This window comes from Papilio machaon, chromosome 18 (genome assembly GCF_912999745.1).
Source record: "Papilio machaon chromosome 18, ilPapMach1.1, whole genome shotgun sequence".
Classification (NCBI taxonomy): Eukaryota; Metazoa; Arthropoda; class Insecta; order Lepidoptera; family Papilionidae; genus Papilio; species Papilio machaon.
This window is the reverse complement of record NC_060003.1, coordinates 6000076-6019079: the sequence shown is the minus strand read 5'-3', so window position 1 is coordinate 6019079 and position 19004 is coordinate 6000076. Positions and strand designations below refer to the sequence as shown.

The 19004-nt window shown below is 33.0% G+C and overlaps 1 protein-coding gene across 1 annotated transcript in view; it reads left to right on the top strand.

The window, feature by feature from the left end:
- The window catches only part of LOC106707687 (fibroblast growth factor 10), a 123695-nt gene that overhangs the window by 86196 nt on the left and 18495 nt on the right, over positions 1-19004 (top strand). Inside the window, exon 2 of the mRNA XM_045682223.1 lies at positions 14047-14150. Coding sequence (XP_045538179.1) covers positions 14047-14150 — 104 coding nt within the window. The remainder of the gene's footprint in view (positions 1-14046; positions 14151-19004) is intronic.

The window sequence follows — 19004 nt, the reverse complement described above, 5'->3', positions numbered from 1 at the left end:
TTGTTTATTAGCCCTTAAACCCGTTCCGACTAAGAATGAGCCAGTATTAAAACGTTTAGCGATTTTAATGGTCGTATTTTTTATTTTAATTGATCTGACACTCTTTTGAACATTATTTAAATGTTGGCAACGATTTCTTTATGATAAAAACTGAGCAAATGTCATCTGTAGTTTCAGTTTATTATAAACAACTGTTCTATTTTCAAATTACGACGTAGTAAGTGTATACAATATAGTTTTTACAATCAAGCTTTACAACATTTTAATAACTGTAAACTTGTTTTTGTTGTTTTTTTTTTTTGCCGATTTACATAAAACATAAATGTATAAATTCAGAATAGTGTATTGAATTGTAGTATTTCAAGTTGTTGAATTACTTTTTCTTTCAAATCCTTCATATTATCTTACTTAATATTTATATAGTACATAAACCCTTTATTTATATAACATAAACTTGTTGTTTATATTAGAAAGCTTTTATTACAAACATTTTAAACTTCGACATTACAATCTTCGTGGCGCCATTGCACGCACACACAATCACAGATAAGAAAAAAAAACATAAAGAAAATGTTGCCACATAGACTTTTTTTAAATAATAAAAAAAACTTTCTGTTCATAAACAATATTACAAACGCGAAAGTTTAGATGGATGTTTGAACGTCTGTTAGAAGGTATCTCCAGATCAACTCAACGGATTTAGCTCTAACTTGGCGTAGATGTAGAATACAGAGTGGAAGAACAAATAGGTTACAAAGTTGTTTTTTTTAATCCGCGCGGACAATGTCGCAGTTGACAGCTAGTTTTTTGTAGTTCCAGCCCTACCCTACATGACAAGAGGGTGACAATTTCATAGTTTAAATTGTATCTAAACATCTGATAAATTTCGGTGCATCACAAAGAGAGGGCGCGGCGGTCGCATAAATAATATAAAATATTATACACGTATCTACATGGAAATCTTAATTTATAAAGATGTAAGCGTCACAAACAATTTATGAATCTCCAGGCCGTGCCCATTACGTAGATAATGACGACTGATAAAACATCCTTGCCCGGCGGACTTCTAAAAATTAAGTTGTTAAGTTCAAGGATCCTTAACGTAGGTTTCCACTGAAGAGGTACACATAAAAAAGATACTGCTATCGCTTATTTTCAATATTTTATCGTACAGATGATACCGCAGTGGAAACCAGCGGTAAAGTTTAAGGATCTTGACGAATTGCGCGGTTGTTACGAAATATATTTTTTTTATAGTTATCGATTAAAGATTACAAAAAAATTAAACGCTAACCGCTTTATTACTGTAATAAAAGCAGCGAGCTTTCACAAGATAACTTGGCGAAAGTGTTCAAGCTTCGATTAATAAGTTATTCTGTTAATAAACTTATCTTCTTGTGCTTTCGAAGTACCTACTTTTTTTAAATAAATATCTGCATATTTATATTAACATAATAATTATTGATGTAACAATTCTAATTAAAGTCTAAGCGGGTTATATGTTATGGTATGGGTTACAGCAATAGTCGGGTTCGAACCCACAGTCATTTGTTCGGATGTACATAACCTATAAAGCCATAAGCGTTCCTCCTTCCTTATTATTCCTTTATTTTCGAACTTAATTACGTAATATGTATGCTATTATTATATTTTGTGAAAGTGAACACGTGTTACTGATGAGTATTTCGAGAACAATTTTTTTATCATGACAACCCTATTCTATGTTAGAGATCACGTCATAGTAAGGGCTATAAAATTAATTGTGAAGCATTAGTGCGTCAAACCTTGAAATAATAATATTGAATTCGTCTCGCTTATTTTGTTCATTAATAAATCTTACAACAAATTTATCTTACTTTTTTGACACGGATCACCAATTTTATTAGTAATATTTATTAATTTATGCTTTAATAAAGTCACTATGTCGTCACAGACGCCAGCAACAACAACATCAGTTGCACGAATTGTCCGGCTCGCCCGGTGGAATACCACGACCACACAGAAGACAGGCGTGAAGTGGAAGTAATTCCGCGTACAGTCTGATGAGTGTGGTGCCGGAGGCCTAATTTTAGTCCTCTTTCCCTTCCCACCCTTTTCTTATAAGGAAAGAATGGGAAGGGGAGGTGGATTTGATGGAGGAGATGCATAGGAAGGTTAAATATTCTCTTTTTGTGCTTGGCCTCCTTCGTCGATTGGTAGGCAATGCATCTGCAATTGCGAATGTCTATGGGCAGCGGTCGCTTCGCCATTTCGGCGAATTCATGTGGCCGCTTGCTCCTTTGCCACCTTGTAATATAAAAAAAAATTAGGTATCTCGTAACATATTCAGAGTAGCATTATCACCAATCATTTATTTTCCGCACTTAAAAAACTTTATTTCTATTCTATCGTAAAGTTAGAAATATAAGCTATCGGTTTGATATATATTTCACGTTCATAAGAAATCTAAAGACAGATTTGAATTAATAAGATACCAAACCTCAAGTTCAAAATGATGAACATTGAACTATTTGGCAATTGTTGCTTGCATATTACCTGACGTCTTTGATATCCGTACATCCTTAAAAATTATATTAAAATTAAAAACTACTGCGTGATCATACAATACGTAAATGTACATAAATATTAATATTCTATAAGCAATATCTTATTGCCTAGAATATATTGGAAGCGTGATCAGAAATTGTAAATATTACAGCGCCTTAAAATTATTACTACAAGCTATTGTAACTTCACATTCAGTATTACAATAAACACATAAATATCATACCAAGAGCCAATTTAAATGTGCACTTCCAATATTATAATTGAAGTAATAAATACATTGGCAGTAAATAATTTAGCAATAAAAATTATTTGTGAAAAGAATTTTGTAAATAGAATTTTAAATATTACAACGAGTTATAAAGAGAAAAACAATTAACTACTATGTGACTATCTTCTACATCTGTGCCAAATTTCATCAAGATCCGTTGAGCACATCTATCCATCTAAATATTAGTATTTATAATTATTAAAACAATAAAGTAACTTACAAAAATCATACATTTATTAAAAAATTAAACATTACTGGCAACCGTTGACATTTGGACGGTGTTTCCCGCTGTGGGGGGCGAGCTGTCAAATTAATCCGTGTCCGTCGCGCGCTGTCAACGAACTGTCATCGTACTGTCAACACTGTCAAATTAATAACAATAATTGGAGGACCCGAGCGACCCTTGAGTGCGTGTGATTGATTTTGTTACGAGTCACTTCACGCCCCTTGTTGTGTTAATTTGATTATGATGTAGTAAGTTAATATCAAACTTTTTTTTTTTTAATTTCATTTTACGTTGCTAATTATTAAACTTTTTTTCTTCATAAATTTAATAGTCTGTGCTCCTGATTTCACACATTATCCCTGGGTTATAATTTAAAACAATTTACAACAGCCATGATTTTTTTTTGCAAATATTAACGAAGATAGAAAATTCCTAAAAGTTTCTATTCTTTACATTTTAAAATAGTCATATTTTAATTTGAATAATATTGAATTTAAAAATTGGCAACACTTAAAGCTTTTATTCACAATAGTGTTGTGAACGTGATATATCGATAGATGAAACTGATATTTCGATTTTATTATTACAAATCTTCTTACCATCGCGTTCATTGATAAACCCGTACCAAGTAGAGAAATAAACGCTCTTTAACTTTCCTTTAACGGATTAAGAGGTTTTTATTGATTATAAAAATTAGTCGTATCTCATTCGATTAACGCTCCTCAGATCGTTAACATAAATGCCTACGTAATAACTAAGCTTAGAGATCGCTTCATGAATTATTTGTAACTTTAAGTTGAAAAGTGAAACTAAGTTTTCATTTTTATACTATTTAATTTCTTTTTTTTATTTAACTCATCGTCTTTTTAAATTATTAAGTTAAATTGACTATTCACATTAATTTTCACTTTTATTTTTTAAACTTGGGTTTCCAAGTTTCGAAATGCTTGTACAGAAAGGTATTGTTGTTATTGTTCTTATTTAGTTGTTTTGTTTCCGCAGTGTAAATTCATCAACAACAAGGAAAACATCATCGCTTCAGGGCAAAAACTAAGAAATTCTTTGAGAAAAGATATTTAATAAAAGACGCGGCACATCTTTAGTGTTGTATAAAAAATCATTAGTGTTTTACTCGTTGTCGATATTTTATACGCAGTATAAGCTTTATTAATAACCCACGTCTCTTACTCGCATTGATTGGCCCTCAGCAAGACGTATGATCTAAAACACCGATACTCACTAATTGAACCGACATTTAAAAAAAATTGTAAAGAGCAAAAGTTGCGACAATTCTTGGGTTCTGTAGAAATTTTCAAAGTAAAAAATGTTAGCAGTAACAATGAACGAATGTCAATATTATCCTTAACAATGTGTTCTGAGGATTACCTCAAAACACATGATTACATGATAAAAATAAAATTTCTATTAAATGCAAGATTCCTAAGAAAATCAGCAAAAAGAAAAACCCCAATCACATGGAGGTATTGTTTAAATACATTTCCTCATGATTACCATAAAGTAGAATTATTATTTTGTTTACCACAAATTTTACAAATCGTTTCATACTTGTCGCAAAAATTTATAATTTAGTTATACAATTAAAAGAAAATAAACATAACAACCACTTTCTTTGTTAAAAAATTTACAAGGATCACTAAAACGGTTAATTTATCTTTATAGTATAAATTATCTATAACCAATTAGCGACATCTAGTTTCCTTGGAATGTAACCGCACGCTCTCTAACTAGAAGAAATACTTTTTACTGAAACATGTAGAATTTGGTCAAAGTAAGAAAGTGAAGTTTAAAAGTAAACATAACACCATCAATTTAGATTAATCTATTGTAACTTCTTGATATGCTAAAGCTACAAAGGTAGGTACCGTGGTAACACCTAATTTAATATTTTTTGGAGAATATATCTCTCGGTATAAAACATATAAAATGAACAACCTTATTAGAGGACAATAATAGCAATTCTTTATTTGTATTTATCAATCAGTAGTTTTATTCTTAATTTCGCGAAAAATATAACTTTACAAGGACACAAATTCTGATTTCTACTACACTAGACTGATTCAAAACTGAATTCCCATAAATTTATTGATTTCGCAACAATGTAGTTTTAAATTATCATTAACACTGCCGACCCCAAATTATCTTAATTAGGCGATAATGCGGTCATCGTTTGTTCATTAACGGAAACGTAGAGAAGCAGAGATTATTTTTTAACTTTTATCAAAGATTTTTCATCTCCGAACTCATAAGAAATAACCATAATTGATAAGAAATGCTTTGTAAATTTGCAATAGTGATGGCCTTGTTATTTTATCGATATGTGAAATATTTAATTTAGTTGCGTAAAATGAACTACCAACTATTTATTTTTGAAGTATTATAGTAATTTTGTTACTCGTAATTAATTTTACGTTACTGATTTTCACAATTGATTTAAATCCTCATTACCTCATATTCTATTATATGTGTTTAAATTAATAGAAAGTTTTTCCACTTCTTCAAGACTAGCGATGAAAACAGCTTCAGTGTATATTTAAATTATAAAATACAAAAAAAAAATAAACAGTAAATCCACGTGCAATGCAGTTCTCCGGTTAAGTTTCAAGCCCCCAGTTTCGTGCGACGAATAGATTTTCCCAAGAAATTGCAATTGGTAACGATTCATTAGCTCTGCTTCAAAACGCGACGACCTCGACCGCCTGAGAATTGTTTGCCTAACGACAACGGAGACTCTATTACTCAAACCATTGTCTCAGTACACAATTATTGATGAATAGAAACCAAGTACATAGTCACAATACAACAAAATCAACAATTAAATTGTTAACATATGGCAAAGTCTAGAATACAGGCTGGACATATGGAATGTAGGCCTAGGTGCCCATCGCCTATTCATTCATAGGCATGTTAATTCTGTTTTTTTTTTCTAGGAATCAGAAGCAGAGTGAATCGGTTGTAGAAATTTAAAGTTAGAATGTTTAGTCTACCAGTTCCATTTTTAAAATCATATCTTATAAATAGATAATCCTCGTCTATAAAAAATTATACGACTCCAAAGGCAATAATCATAAGGGGGCTGGCAGTATCACGGAAGCGTAAAGTGGCACTATATTTGCTGTAAAAAGAAATAGTCAATAAAACTGTAACGGTCATTCACCTTCGAACGTTCGCTTCCCTCGTAAAACGTGGCGTATTATTTTTAAGACGTCTGCATCTAAAGTAACACTGACATTCATCAAGTCAACACATAACAAGAATATTCACGCTTGGTAATAAATTAAGTAATCAAAAGTAACCTGATTTCTGATCTGTTCCTTTGCTGACAGAAAGATAATTTTCGCGGTTACCGTAAGATTTTTATGCTAAGACGATCGCAAAAAAAGATAATCACGAGTCATTTTTTTCCAGTCTAAATGAGAGATAAAGGAATATGTTTTTATTTGTACTTCAGCAGTGGAATCCACAACTAACCAACGAAAATCTGCAGCGTCCAGTGCACATTGACACCTGACCTTGTGCATTATTAATTATGGCAATCATTGTCTTATCAATTTCCTTATTGTAAATCAACAATTTATTTCCGTACGTTGAACTTTCACGCCCGCCGTTAGCATAGTACTTTGCTAGTTGTTTGCAGTTTATTGCTATTGTTATTGTAAGAACCAACAAATTTTCCAACACGCAAATGATAAAACTTGTCTCATAATAGTTGTGGGTATCCACTGCCGTGACACAGTAACATCGCTGAGAACGGATCAAAGTGGAGAATCATCCTACGAGAGATGGTCAAAACGAAAGATGAAGAAAGAGATCGCGACTGACAAGAATTAGGAAGAGACAAGGAGGAGGAGAACAAGGAGGAGAAAGAGACACACAGTAACAATTAATGCCCACTGTCAGTCAGGATAGCTACAAGTAAAATGGCTACATCACCGATGAACCATTTCAAAATTTCGATTCTGACTAGAAGAGTGCAGCACAGTGATGTTAATCTTTAGCAGACATTTTGTTCTCCCTAAAATCCAAGAGGTACTACAGTTTTTTTCCTAATAGACATTACTATTTTGATGGTAGTAAAATCGAACCTATAATTCTATCGACAATCGTCACGCACGTCACTGCGGGCGTGACATACGTGCGCGGGCGCACGTCGTGTCGGGTAATGACGTCACCGCATGCGCGAAATTCGCCGCACAAGGCCGAGCGTTGACCTCGCCATGTGGTGATGAGATATCACGTGGATTGTCTACGTCGAAACCGCGGTACAAGAGGATCTTATTTCCTATAATGTTGGCAACTAATTTCAGAATCATTTCAAGGCTGTTGACTGGAAAGAAGTTGTAAATGTGTGAAATTGAAATTTATAAACTCATTGCTGCACTAAAGAATCGTTTAATGATCACTTAAATATTCCTTCAGTATAGATTTCTTATACTAAGCATACATTAAGGTCTGGCTAGGCAAATTACATTAACTATTTTGAGTCCAAACTTACCTAACTGCCACTAATAAATCTTATGTTTATGAACCGCTAGACCAGTATTCAATTAAAACAATTTTAAAATATAGACGTAAATATTTCAGATAGAATCAATATTATACGATGACATACTGAATTACGTTCAGATTCATGAAACAGATTGCTCGGAAATGCTCATGCAAGTAAAATGGACGTCAACAAGACGTCAGATATGAGATAGTAATGGTGACAGGATTGAGGACCGTTTCAGATTATTACGGTTCTTATAAGGAAAGGATGGAGACGAGACATTTCTCAAATTCCAATGGACACAAGACCGGAAAGGGGATGTATAAAAGAATACATCCCGTACCTCCACTCCTCTGTCTAATAATTGGCAACCCATCTGCTTCCTTTTAACTTGTTACAGAGGTTATTTTGCTATTGTAGCGAAATCACGTGGCCGCTAGCTTGTTTGCCTTCTACTATAAAAAATAAGAAAATCCGGCTTTGTAAAGACCGTGAAATGATAAAACGGTATTGTGTGTTATTTCTAAATGCCTAGGTGTCTAAAATAAAACTCTTTGAAACGGATCTATGTAACACGATTTTTTTGTTATTAAACTGAAGTTTGTATTTGTTCTGATATTTTTTTTTATCATAGCAACGAGAAAATGACAATGACCTCTAAATTTTATAATCATAGGTGTAATTATAGTATGATTATGTATCGAAGTGGCTTCAAAAGCATGATCAAATTAAATAGAAGAGGAAACAAATACACTTATTTTTTAGTGTTGCTATAAAATGTGATATCTGTTACTGACCAAAATTGGGGCTAATCACCTCTGCTCTTGTCATTTTTCAAACAAATGTGTGTACTGAGACTTTGTCTCCAAGATTACCTAGTCTGGGATACGTCCTAAATGCTGAGTCTTTGACCTAAACTGGAAATATATGATCAAAGCTCCTATTAAAAAAATTACGTATCTACTGGGAACCAACAAACCGTATAATAATCTATGTAGAGTGAAGCTAAGTCTTAACGCGTCGAACATAAAAGAAAGTCAAGTAACAAGGATAGTAAATCCTCATCCGTTTATGATAAACGAATTAAATTTAGACAGAGTGACAGAGAAGGCCAAATATTTCGAATCTAATCGTTGAGCCGGCCCCACAGTGGCTCAGAACCGGACCAAATTTTTTGACAGCTACCAACTTTCACCATAATTGTTATTTATACACTGGCCACAAGTTTATCTTCCACTTTATTATTTTTATGATAAATTTCTCCGGTCACATTAAGTTTATCCGTCAGTAGATTATGTATGATGACACACTGACGTGCTTTCAACTGGATTATGGAGTCTATTAAATTAAAAAGAAACTATACGTAAGTATGTTTAAATATTAATCGATCGATCAAAATGTTACTTAACATATAAATAACAGTTTGCTTGTTGCTAGGCGCCAAATTTGACAGCACTTATTCGTTAAATTCGAGCTTGATATCATTAATACAGATTTTGACAGGTTGAAAGTATGCGTACTAAAAATACTTATTGCAGTTACTACATACAATGTCTTAGGTCAATTTATCATCTAAACAATTAAAGAATCTTAATATCTGATCAATAAATATATTTTGATGTCATCCTTACACAAATTGTACTCTGTAAAATAAACATAAACAAATCAAAATTTCTATTTACGCAATAATTCCTTCGGACACCTTTCGAGATTGTACAATATTATTTAATGCATAAACCTCACAGTTGAAGCGTCAATTAGATAAATTATAACAATTAAACTTCAGCGCACACGACCGCCCGCGTGTGTGGTCATAGCGTGACTGATCACTATTATAATCTTGCATAACTGACGCCATCTAGCGAGCCGTGCTTTATGGCTGTCTCTGCGATAAACGTTGTGATATTTAGTTTTTAATTAGTACTTCTGACTTTTAATAGCTCCTGTAGGTTATAAATATTATTAAAGTCAAAGATCAAACTTTAATCTTCGTAATAAAGGGTTTATAGGATATATTTTAATGGACTGATATCATCTTTATCTATCTACTAAGTTTTATAAACTTTTTAATACATTAAACCTGTGGACGATGGTACACAACTAGTAGAAGAAAAAATGTGAGCAAAAGGCCTGAAGGTGATGTCAATAACATGCGATTACAATTCTCACTTAGAGTACAGTACGCGCTGTTTTTAACATGATATGGTTAGTTACCTTCTCTATAGCAATCTATCATTATTGGCACTTGGAGAAGTTCTAACGCGATGTAATCACAACTAGTTCACATTAAACTGTCTTCTAAACACTATTCTATTTTCACTTAGCTACACTGATTAGTGCTATTTACGTCTTGTGCCTTGACTTCGCACGTAAAATATAGGGATGTGCTGCAAAACCTTCGAGCAGTTGTCGATATATTTATAGTTTTCTGTGTCTATAGAATTGAGAATAAAAAATAATTTAATTTTTCATAATAATGTGGTTAATCGTTAAATATTTTTATATGTTATTCATTTATTTTTAATTTATTTAAAGGAAAAATTTCGACAACTACATTTTAAATAAAGGAGAAATACGACATAAAAATAATAATAAAAATACTATCATTCTATTAAATTTTAATTTTCCCTTTACTATAACAGTAATTTTACTTAACTCTCGTTCATTAATTAATAGATAAGTTAGTTACTAGATACCTATCCGAATAAATTCATATACAAATTAACTTTTTCAACACAAAGATAATATCAAAATAAAACCTATAGCAAGCTTCAAAATCAATACCTGTGTCACATCACTAGCCATCAATGGGGTCTCATTATGTGTAGTCAGTCGGGTGTCGGCAAATTGCAGCGCCTCATTCACAGCTCCTTAGCGAGAATTAACGCTGCTCATCGATACATCTCTTATCGCGTACATGGTGCATCCCTAGTACAATGCTTATAGGATAAATTTCACTAATCATACTAATATTGTAAATGCGAAAGTTTAGATGGATGTTTTTTTGAAGGTTTCTACGGAACGGCTCAATGGAACTTGTTAAATTTGACTCAAACGTAGAATATAGTCTGGAAGAACACATAGGCCACTTATTATGTTTTTTTAAATTCCTTGCGGACGGAGTCGCGTAGTTTGATATAATTCACTACCGAAAACAGTTTAAAATGTTTCTTGATCAGTTTATTTATGCATATTTTAGATCAGTATTTTTATATTACTATTTGATTTTATCGCCTGCTTTGAACATCAAATTTTTGCTTTAACTTGAAATCCCAAAAAGTATTATATCAATTTTTTTAAGACATATTCAGACAAATACATTCAAATAGTGATAAATTATTTTCTATGTATATTTGTTAAATGTAATATTACATTAAATTCGTATTAAACGAGACTATCCATGAGGTTTATAAAATTGTGTTGACCCTCGTCGCGCGATCGTTCCGCGTCCGAACATCGCCCGGGGCGCCGACAGAGCGTTCCTTATCCATTAAGGGCATCTACACACTATCAAATAAATCATTCCAAATAACTATATTGTTGTATTTTTTATTATCTTATAATACTTAATGTAAATAACATTACAGCCATAGAGCCACATTAAAAAAATTGTTTAGACCATGAGGTTTAAACAAATTTTTCAAAATAGAAAACTTAATTTATCCAGTTTTTCAAACAATTGAAATCTAAGCAGCAGATTAAGCCATAAAATTATTATTTTTATTCTGCTTTGGATATTATTATAAAGTTAAGGCTAAAAGTAAAAATATCTATTGCATTTGGACATTTTTAAAACGCAAAAATTACGTCAAAATAAATATGTACATATAGATATGGAATCGTAGTGAAAAAGCTTTTAAAATAAGCAAAAATGTTTGCATAATCTGTGCTAACAAAGCTTGGAATTAGAAACAGTGCATGTTACTTACAGCTGACAATCCAATGTACGTTTAAATCAAGCCCGCCTTATAAGGACGGAGTAACAGAGAGTACCGTGTCGAATTAGAGGTCTGTATGCAATTCAAATTGTATTTAAGTACATACGAGAAAGCGTATTCGCGTACTTATAATGTTGAGTCAAAAGAAAAGATTTATAAGATTAAAAGCGTTTTTTTAATCGGTTGATTATTTTAAATCGAAAGCAATTTTTTTTTACTTTTAAATTTATAAACCTTCCAAAAATTAATAGCAAAAACATGTACAAAACTCCTTTCTTAACGTATAGAATAAACTGTGTATACAAATTAAGTTGCAAAAGTACGAACAACGGTGGCGCCACTGTACAATACAAATGTCAGATTATAGCAATGTTCCAAACGGTAGAATCCAAACCGAGTATTGTCGGTTTCTCTTCCTGGAGCCAATAAGTGTCGTTACTATGTAACCAGTAAATCTGGATACAAACTGGCGAACCGTTTATTTAATATGGTCTTTGCAAAAATATGTGCTATGACCATTTGATAATGTTTTGCATTTCATTTGTCTTTGTTCAAATATAATCAGTGATCAAATAAACTATTGCAAATTTTAACTGTCTTCTTGCAAAGCATTCATCATCAGCTCACTATACGTCCCCAAGGAGAAGTTCGGAACCTACCCCAAGTTAGGGGTGACTAGGCCATAGTCAACCTTGCTGGCCCATATTGGTTGGTTGACTTCACACATATCATTGAATTTCTTCTCAGATATGTGCAGGTTGCATCACGATGTTTTCCTTTACCGTAAAAACGTCGGTTAAATGTACATATGTAAATCGAGAATCGAAAAACACATTGTTACATGGCGGGATTCGAACCCAGGACCTGCAGATTGCAAGTCAAGCGCTTAACTACTGAGTCACCGACGCAAAGCATTATAATAGGTAAAATCATTGGACCAGCAAACCGTATCAGATTATTTCCAGTAAAAGATATGGCACTACCCATACGATCAACATAAAATGGTAATGGTCGCTACTGAACATAAAAACCCCTAATAATTGACATCTAGGTCTGCGCAGATAACACTCCTGTATTAGAAAGCCTAGGCAATTGCTTCTAAAATATATCTTTTGTAACTAAACCACATAATATTCTAATATTATAATACACAAAGCGAACAACATTAAAGTTAAATTTCGTTCATTCATTCAGTTAACCGTAACACTGTTTATGTACCATTTGCACAGGAAATCATAAAATAGGACACTTAAAGTTAACCTCAAACGGTTAAATTTGTGTCCACGCGATATAAGGTTACTGTTTATACCATTTAACTGGTTGGATATGTCACAGGAAAATTGTTGAAGTCGTTTGTTTGTAATTTGCATTTATCATCACAAATTGATGTGTTTTGTTTCGGCAATTTATAAAATGAATGGCGTAGACAATTTGCTGGTGACAGATATATAACACGAAGGTACAACGATCACTCTCGTTCGCTCCTCAATATAATATCTTAACAATTTTTTTTAGTAAGTAAAGTTAACAGTGACGTGGCCAAAATATTGCATCTTGTGCCATTGGTTCGCCATCCCTGAACTAAAGGAATGAATGGAATTAGTGTCTATTTATTTAATGTCTTGTAAGTGAATGACTAGTGAGTGAATGATGGTTGGACGCTCCTTTCACGGTGTGTTTTATGTGACCGGTACAGGACTTGACACATGTATTAACTATAAGACATTTCAACGGTATTTACAGATGTCAAATGACTGGACAGGAAAATAGGAATATTGCGGCTATAAACTTTTGTATTTAGTTATAAATTTTCTCGCGTTCGATCGCATATAATGTAGGAATTTTCTTTTTACTTAATATTTTCATTTTCACTTTATCTCATGTGAAATAGTGCAATGTCCGTGATTTAAACGTTAACTTTGAATGCAACAGTCGGTATATTGTCATGATTGTAACGTCCAAATAAAAGTCCAACTTCCCTCATTATCTTTTTCATACAAGAAAATTACAGGAAGGGTATGGATTCGACACAACAGGGAATAATTAGAACAAAGAAATTTCCTTTACTTCCTCTCCTATGTACAGCAAAGCAAGGCAATCCATCTGTAACACATTATGATGATGATGATGATGTAATCCCGGCCGATATCGGCCACGGCGACTGTCTTCAACTCCGGTTTTGACGTTGGTGTGCTCGCATGTGGCTTATGTAGCCAATTTTGTTTGCGAAAATCCTCGCACATTGTGGACATGAGAGCAAATTATGGACATTATGATATTGCAGATGTTGACATCTGAGGACCTAGCACGAATATTTGCAACCCGCGCTTTCGTAACGTAATCGACAAAATATGTCTAACAATGTATGAGATTTGTTGGTGTGCTTTACACCCGGTAGAAGCGCTGCATAATTTTTAGTACAAAGTTTGTCGACGACGCGACGTCAGGAAATCGTTCTCACGAATATCCGTGCATGGTCTTCAGGTGAGCTGCTTACTTGATTGCCGCCTTATATTGATGTAAAATCGTGAAGATAGTAAGATGTGGCGTTTTGTTCCAGCGATACTTCAGCGTGCGACATACAAGGTCGGCCTCCTGACGATCCAGGGGGTCTCCACCTGCCTCTACCTCTGCATGGACGCCTGCGGCTTCCACTACGCTAATGTGAGTTCACACATCCACATACATTATATACACAACTTGGAATAAAATAAGGTTTTGTTAACGTCTTTGGTAAAGTTTGACATCTTTGTAATCGTGCAAGAACAGTTTCACGAATTGGTAGGCTCGCCCAATGCAATACCATGACCACAGAGAATACAGGAGTCAATTCGAAGCAATTCCGCGTTTCGTCTGATGAGATTTAGTGCTGGAGGCATAGTTTTAGTCCTCTTTCCCTTACTATCCTTTTCCTATAAGGAATGGGTGAGAAGGAAGGAGGGAAGGAGAAGGAAGTGAGAAGGTGGTTGCTTCGCTATTTCGGCGAATCCAGATAAAAAAAACTGATTACACAGAAGTTATTTTCAACTAACATAATGCAATGTTTTTTATTTGTTATATTACAAAAACAAAGTTTATTTCATTTGGTTAACATTGTTTTTTGTTTATTTATAATTTCTTTTAAACGTAATTTATAATTTTAAACGGTGTAAATTACTTGCTACCACCTAATCCTAAATGAAATGTAGTAAGTTGTGATTGCAATAAAAATAATAGACAATAGAGATAGGCGATAGAGCTTGACATTCCTTAGCAATATATTACAGAATGCGTGCAACTTAACGGTCAGAGGGCACATTTAAATGTCACATGAGAACAATCGTATGGGCGTTATCTTTTCTTTCGTAAGATTCCCATAACTAAAAATAGAAAATATAAAAAAAACTGCTTGCGTACAAGCAACAACATTTATTAACGAAATTTTTCTTTTTTTTTTTCAATTTCTTAAAGTCCAACATACTACGCCGCTTGTAGAAATAATAACATTTTTTCAACAAAATTGGTCTAGTGTCATCAAGTCAATACTTAATTTACCATACAAGATGGAAGTAAATTTTTGAATACCAAAAGTACTGAACCGATTAAAACGAAATTTGGTAGTACGCAGATATTCTAAAGCTTGAGGAAGAATATTGTCTACTTTTGTTGGGATCGAAGGAGGGATAAAAGTAGGTATTGTCATTTTTTAGAGCTAGAAACTTGAAATATTTTTAAGCCGTTGATTCGATATAAATATTGTAAATATGTGGTAAATAACAATATGTAAATAATACCCAAAGACACAATTTTACGAGGACAAAGTTGCGGGCACAAGTACTAATGCAATACAAGAAATGTTACGTAACAAAAATAACCGATCTACGTTGTCAATATTACCAAGAATTGACATAAAGATTGACATGTGTACAGGATGTTTGAATGATACGTGACACGGACTACAAAGTTGTGTCATACAAACATTTGTAGCAATTGAACTATTTCCAGTTCCAATGAATTTGACACATAACGCTGTGAGCTAGATTGACGCGTATCCCGCATTCCTGCACGGAACCGAATCATGACATATCCTGATATGTGATATGTATCGTTAAATTGCAATACAAACTATTGCTTACAAGTCTTTTTTGGCACTGTATTGTATTATACTAACTGTCGCCCGCGACTCCGTCTGCGCGGAATTGAGTAAAAAACGTAATAAGTAGCCTATATGTTCTTCCAAGTGTTTTGTACCTCTGTGCTAAATTTCGTCAACATCTATTGAACCGTTCTAAAGATAACTTCAAACAAACATCCATCCATCCATCTAAACATTCACATTTATAATATTATTATGATTTTAAAAAAATCAGACGTATTGATAACCTCCTTCTTTTGGAAGTCGACTAAAGAACAGCGTCGGTCGCGCAGTTGTAAAGCGCTTGACTGTACCGGACCAAAATCTACCGGTTAAATTCGATCACTCGCCATGTACATAACAATGTGTTTTTCGATTTTCCATTTTCATAAGTACATTAATCCGACGTTCTTATGAATTTAAGATATGTGTTGAGTCAACCAACCGACATTGAGCCAGCGCGATAGACCATGGCCTAGACACCCTTAATTTGGGTAGTTTCCGAGCTCCTTGGTGGGTACACGAGCTGACGACGAAATAATGCCCTCACTATTACAATATTTTTCTACTTATTTTACCTTTTCCATATAAATAAGTACTCTTATATTGACAATTTATATTAATTTGATTTGTCCTTTAACAAGTTTAGGATTCGCTATAAAATGCCTATGAAACATGTCTACGTTAGAGTTAGTCCATATGCGATCCGTTAGCTTACAGTCGATGATCGAAAGTACGCAGCCGCCGCCTGCGCACTGCCTATCAACGCTCAACTCTTGTACTACAGTGTACATACCACCAAATTATTTAGGACATGATTGAATTGAAATTAAAAGAAACATAGATTAAAATAAATCTTGAAGTTAGAGCTGACGTTGACTATTCTATTTTATTATGACAAAAAATTAATTAATAACATTATTTTACAATAATTCGTCTTTTTAAAAGAAAAATATTTACCGAGACTGATGTTACACAGATTATAAAATTTAGTAACATGATTAAATTATAACTTCAATTATAAGTCCATGAATTGTATGATGTATGGTCACAATAACGTACACGGAAGCCATATCGTTAGTTTTAATACATCCCAACGGCTGCTGATTAAGATCTGGCAACACTAATCGTATAACGGCTTCATTAGCTTACAGTTCTAGTTATATACTCGGAACTATTTTATTAATCATTTTATTCATTACTAGCTGTCGCCCACGACTCCGTCTGCGCGGAATAAAAAAATTAATAAGTAGTCTATGTATTCTTCCAGACTACGTTCTATGTCTATGCCAAATTTCATCTAGATCCATTGAGACCTTCTGAAGATACCTTCTAACAAACATCCATCCATCCATACATCTAAACATTCGCATTTATAATATTAAGTAATATTGAGAATTCCAATTTGAAAAGTGCTTTTTCATAGAACAGTCGAAGTCAATATTTGATCTTGAACCATATTTGCATTTCCGCGGCATTATTAATGTATTTGGTTCAAATTTAACAAATCATTACAGCATCTATAGTTGAGAGGGATTCAATGTGTCGAATAACTTTTGTAGTACCTTTCATACGAAATAATTAAAAGAATTTACGGATCGGTCTCAAAGATCGAATATTGATTTCGGCCATTTAAATATAAAATAGCCCAGAACTAACGCTGACCAAGTTAACTATCAAAAGACCCTATTAATAAAACCTCTTAAATTTACATTCATCATAATAAATATTATAAAGCATTTCTTAACACCAATTTTTTACGATTGATCAAAGACTCTCAATACAACAAAACTTCAAAGAACCGAAGCACAACACTAAACTTTCACCACGACAGGATACCGATCCGTCACTTTGATTGATGATGATACGAAATCAGTATTAACCAACCCTTACAAACGAACACAGCCGTCACAATAAATGACCTATTTTATTCTTTGCCGCAACAATAAACAACTGCCACCAAACTAACAATGATCGACTATCAAATCTTTGACTTTTAAAAGACAGGATCTGACAAAAATCTTAATAAGTTTTTTCAACAGTACCTATGCATTCATTAAGGCGTATTGTCAGCTTGATATGCACAAATATGAATCTTTACCTTATTCTTCATGAAAGTGACAAAATTAAATTACTACGGCAGATCTTTGCTTAGTCCGTTTCTTTATATTCAAAGGCCAGCAACAATCAACTATCAAATGATCAATACAAATCCACAAGACTCAAAATCGCTTGAATTTTTTCTAACGAAATGTTTATTTGAATGGATTTCTTACAATGCGTAAGGGCATTGTTAATTGAATTGTTTGACACACGATCTGTTATAATCTGTGTTTGTAACACTTGTCTGTGGGTGGCACGATGTCAAGCTGTCAAAATTTTGGCGGACGCAATCATAACGACAAAAAATCTCATTGGACATTTTAGTACAATACCGAAATGTTATAACTTGTAATATTTCATTAACACAGACCATTCAGAATTTATTAATCTAAATCTTAGAATCCTAGATATTTAAATCTGCAGTTTTCTAGCAATTTCGAAATGATTTGTCAGGTAAAGATCGTTTCAATAATCTTTAATAAAAATAAAGATTCTTGACATTTTTACTAAAAAGGAATAAATAAACCGCCCTAAAATAAAAAATATAGAGTTTAGAACTAAGTAGCATGTTTGATCCGAATTGTTTCCTTTTAACGAATTTATGTCTTAATGTTGTAGTTTTTGCTGGCAACCCTTACCCAAGACACGTTGATGATGTATCGCCCCTTCTGTTAATAGGCGTAAAGTGAAGCTAATACAATATGGCGGAGGCTTTTTAACTTCGTTTCCATTAAATTATTTATATTACATCGCCCACGCGCGCCTAGAGTTGAACTTGTGTGTTATTCTTATCTTTATTTGGGAATAATAAAAGGTTTTTTTTTTTCTACATTATTACGTCGGGATGGTAACAAGACGTAATTGCTTACCATCTGCCCACATGACCACTAAGATCACCATTACGTGTGAATAGAAAACGATGTCAATATTATTGTGACTGTGTAAGGAAATGCGATTTATTTGATAAAAAATTACTTTTATACGATTCCTATGTTGTGATAAATGCTTAAGAAATTTGAGAATGGACATTTTGAAAGTGTTGTTGTTTATTTAAGCATTGTTTTGTGTGTAATACATGTGTTCACATTTGAAACATTTTGTATTCATTTTAGATTTACATAAATACGTCTTGTAACATTTTATTTAAATTTTACTTGGATTTTGTTGTTAAGTCCTTCATAGTAACTTGCCATGTTTGCAGGATAACTTAACTATTAAATTAGGCACAGTAATAAAGAATTTTGTAATATAATTAATTTTTTTAAACATAAATCTCTTTCCATAGTTAATTAGCTATCAAT